General features: G+C 46.3%; 1 protein-coding gene across 1 annotated transcript in view; it reads left to right on the forward strand.

Moving 5' to 3' along the window:
- Positions 1-242: 242 nt before the first annotated feature.
- HEPACAM (hepatic and glial cell adhesion molecule) overlaps positions 243-4,203 on the forward strand; it is a 15,291-nt gene continuing 11,330 nt past the window's right edge. The window contains exon 1 of the mRNA XM_008577339.1: positions 243-660. Within this exon, the coding sequence (XP_008575561.1) occupies positions 576-660 (85 nt within the window). The 5' untranslated portion in view covers positions 243-575. The remainder of the gene's footprint in view (positions 661-4,203) is intronic.

Genomic DNA, 4,203 nt, shown 5'->3' on the forward strand with positions numbered 1-4,203 from the left:
TAGAATTCAAGCCATTTTCCAATCTTCCTCATTTGGGGTGGAACAGGGGTCTTCCATTTCTTCAGCAATTCTCTGGAGTCTCTCATTCCCCAGCTTTTTAAAAGCTCCTCTCCCTCTTTTCAGAGCTTATTGGAGGTCTGTCCTGGCACGTACCCTCTTTCCCAGGAACAAGAGTGTGAGGTGGAGACAGGGTAGGTTGGGACACAAAGTACAGTTGAGTGTGTGTCCCAGCCCCACGCCCTCACTGAGCCCAAATTCTCATCTCCCCTGGCAGTCGGGCTCCGCAAAGACAGGCGACCAACTGCTGGGCTGCCGGTGCCCCCACCTACATTGGAGATTATCTCCTAAGCAGATACCCCCTTCCACACTGGGGATGTAGGGCTTGGAAACGAGAAAATGCCAGGTCTGAGCGAGAGGAAAGAACAAGCCCAGCAATACACAGAGCTCTGTGTATTCAGAGGGAAGTTGGCAGTGTTGTGCTGGGGCAGAGAAACTCCGAGTGGTACAAAGGGACGTGCCCAGAGTGGAGAAATCATGCTAATTGTGTGCACCAGAGCTGGAGAACGCCACCCAAAATGAAGAGAGAAAAGGGAGTACTGTGCAGAATCTCCAGGGCCCTGCGCCTCACTCCTTTCGTCTACCTTCTTCTGATCCAGACAGGTAGGAGACCAGAAGGGCGAGAAAGGGTCTGGGGAAAGGCCCCGGGGCTTTTACAGGAGAGGGAGGGGAGAGTCGGGGGCCTGAAGCCTTTGGGCGGGAGGAGGGGAAAGAGCTCAGCTGCCCTGGGAAGCCTCGCAGTGAATTCAGGCATCAGTGTTGAATGTCTTTCATTCCGTGTGCCTCCCGCCTGGCCGCTGCCCCTGCTCCTGCTCCCCTCCCCCAAAAGCCTGCCTGACTTTGGAGCTCCCACGGCATTCAGTACATTAGATGGAGGGCACTGGGCCATTTCTTATGGTATGACTTGTTGGCATGGGCCAGTCCGGCGTTCTTTCCAAGAGATTATAGTGGGGCTTGGAGGGAGGGGGAGGGAAAATCTTGGTTTTGTGCCTCCCCAACCCCCTCTCTGCCTTCTCTGAGTGTAGAACAGCGAGGGAGATGAAAGAAGCTTTGGAGATAATAAGCAGCCTCCTGGTTTGGGACGGTAATACCGACCTATCTATAGAAATCTTGGTTTTGTGCCTCCCCAACCCCCTCTCTGCCTTCTCTGAGTGTAGAACAGCGAGGCAGATGAAAGAAGCTTTGGAGATAATGAGCAGCCTCCTGGTTTGGGACGGTAATACCGACCTATCTATAATTCACTCCACGCCATAGATATCTACCTCCTGTACTGCCCCCTACCGACTCCTTGGAGAACTGATCTTATTTTAGGTATATGTATTTATGTGTATACACACACACAATTAGAGAGAGCCTAGGAATTCACAACTTACTGGGCAACCAGATGCAAAGATCATTTTAAATAAAATGCAGGAACTATTATGAGTCAGATTTGCAGAGAACAGATAAGAATCAGAGGAGGGTCACCTCCCCCATCTGGGGAGCCGGTGCTGGTGGTGCAGGGTGAGGGTGGGGGAACATCAGGAAAGCTTTCCTGGTGGAAGAAATGTCTGCACTAAATTTTAAAGGATGAGAAAAATGGGTAGGAGTGTGAGTGGGCATAATAGTTGGGGAAGGGCAAAGGCCAACAGCTTGAGGTGGCATCATGTGTTTAGGTGGAGCCAGTAGTTCATCATGACTGGAGAGGAAAAGTGTGAATTGAGTTAGGCAGGAGCCATGTAAACCATACTCAGGAGGCTGGGATATAATCTGTAAAGGATGGATAGGGAGGGGAATGAAATTGTTTTTAATTTGGGGACTGGCAGGGTTAGATGTGCCTTTCAGATTACTCAGTCTGCAGTGAAGCATTGGAGGGGAAACTGGAGGCAAATAAGATGAGAAAGGAAGCTTATGAGGTTTCTAGGGATGCTGTAACAAACCGCCACAAACGGGGTGGCTTAAACAAGAGAAAACTTAAACTGTCTCAGTTCTGAAAGCCAGAAGTTTGAGATCAAGGTGTCAACAGGGCCATGCTCTTTCTGATGGCACTAGGGCAGGATCTGTTCTAGGTCACTCTTCTAGCTTCTGGTAGTTCCTTGGCTTGTGGCTGCATAACTCCATTCCTTACATAGCATTCTCCCTGTGTGCATGTCTGTGTCCAAATTTCTCCAGTCATATTGGATTAGGGGCCCACCCTACTTTGGCATGACCCATCCTAGCTTATTATATCTGCTATGACCCCATTAGGCTTAAAAACAGATAGATGCTTATTTTCTCACCGTCCAGGAGGCCAGAAGTCTGAGATCAAGGCGTTGACAGGGTTGGTTTTATTCTGGGGCTTCTGTCTTTGGCTTGCAGACAGCCATCTTCTCCCTCCGTCCTCACGTGATCCTGTCTCTGTGTGTCTGTGTCCTAATGTCCTCTTCCTATCGGGACACCAGTCATATTGGATCAGGGCCCACCCTAATGACCTCATTTTACCTTAATTACCTCTTTAAAGACCCCATCTCCAAATACAGTCATATTCTGAGGTACTAGTGGTTAGGACTTCAACATTTGAATTTGTGGGGGTGGGGGGGGGGGGGGACACAATTCAGCCCATAACAAGGCTACTGTGATAGCATGGACTGGAGTTAGAATAAAGATAGAGGGAATAAGACAGGTTGAGATAATATTTTGGAGATAAAGCCAGGACCTAGTGACTGATAAGAAATTGAAGTATCCAGAGAAGGAGGCAGGGATTCTGTGTGAAATCCTAAACAAAAAATGAGATAGGGCTGGTGATATGGTGATTATGTTGAGGTTGAAATGCCTAAAAAACTTCTGTTATGAAAATGTTAAGTAGCCTGAGGCTGAGGGGCAGAGAGGTAAGGACTGGAGAGAGGTACTTGGAAGCTGTCAGCCCATATGTGGGAGTTAAAAAATGAGCATGGGTCATATTACCTAGAAGGACGGGAAAAATGGGCTGAAAATGGAACATCAAGTAACCCCAAGATTTGTAGAGGAAGGCAGAAGGAGAAAAGTCTGTTAAGCAGACCAAGAGGGAACTGTCAGAAATAGAAGGGGAACTAGAAGACTGTGGTGTCCAGAAAGTCAAGGAGGTTGACAGTTTTCAGGAGTAAGTCAACACCATCAAATGTATCAAAGAGGTCCAGTATAACAAGGACCTAAAAGAGTCCATTGGATGCGGCAATTAAGAGGCTACCTTTGCCTTTAGTGACAGGAATCTCAGCGGAAATTGCAATAAGTTGAAATAATGAGAACTGAGGTTGTGGAGACAGTGAATTGGGAGTAGAAAGGGCACAATCAAATATACAAAATGGAGATGTCCCTAAACTCTGTCAGGTCATCAAATGGTAAGAAAAAAAAAACTGTGGAAAGATCTTGTCAGGCAGCACGACTAGGCAAAAACAAAAGGTGATAAAGGATCTTCTGTGTGGAAAAATGTAGCTTAGTAAATATAGCCCCACAATGCTAAATATAAACTATGCTAATAAGACATCAGTTATGACCTATGGCAGGTGAAAGTAAGCGCAGGGTCAGGTCATGGTACTGCTATGGACTAACAAGCACGAAGAGCTGAGATTCTGTAAGGAAGTCCTACCATCCTTAACACATTATTTAGGAAAATGCCAGCTTCTGCAACAAATAAATTCCAAAATTTAAGTTACTGGTATTAACTATGTGATAGTCCAGTGCATTTTCACATTTTCAGACAAGGCCTGGGTTGTGGAGGGACTCTGTTCCATGAAGGTTTTCCAGAGGCCAGGCTGATGGAGCTCTATCAACTTGGACATGTGTTTCCAAGGATCACCCTGAGGTTTATCTCCACGTCTTCTATGTAGAAAATTTAAAAAGAAAAAAAAAAGAATGGAGGTTTTGCTAAACCAGGTCTGTAAGTGGTACATATCACTTCCACAAGTTCTATTGTCTAGAACTCAGTCACATGGCCATCCCTAACTGCCAGAGAAGATGGGAAATGTAGTTTTTAAGATTGGCACTAAAAGGGGGATTGGATTGTGTGGCTCTGGCTCCCAAAGATTTCCATAATATCTTATTTTATGGCAGAAACCACCAAGTTAGCCTCAGGCAAGTAACACTCAGTCTTTAACGCTCTGGCCCTGATATGAACAAATGAGGTTTTTCTTTTTTTTTTTTTTTTTTTTC

The sequence above is a fragment of the Galeopterus variegatus genome, unplaced genomic scaffold, assembly GCF_000696425.1.
Source record: "Galeopterus variegatus unplaced genomic scaffold, G_variegatus-3.0.2 Scaffold1495, whole genome shotgun sequence".
In the NCBI taxonomy this organism is placed as follows: Eukaryota; Metazoa; Chordata; class Mammalia; order Dermoptera; family Cynocephalidae; genus Galeopterus; species Galeopterus variegatus.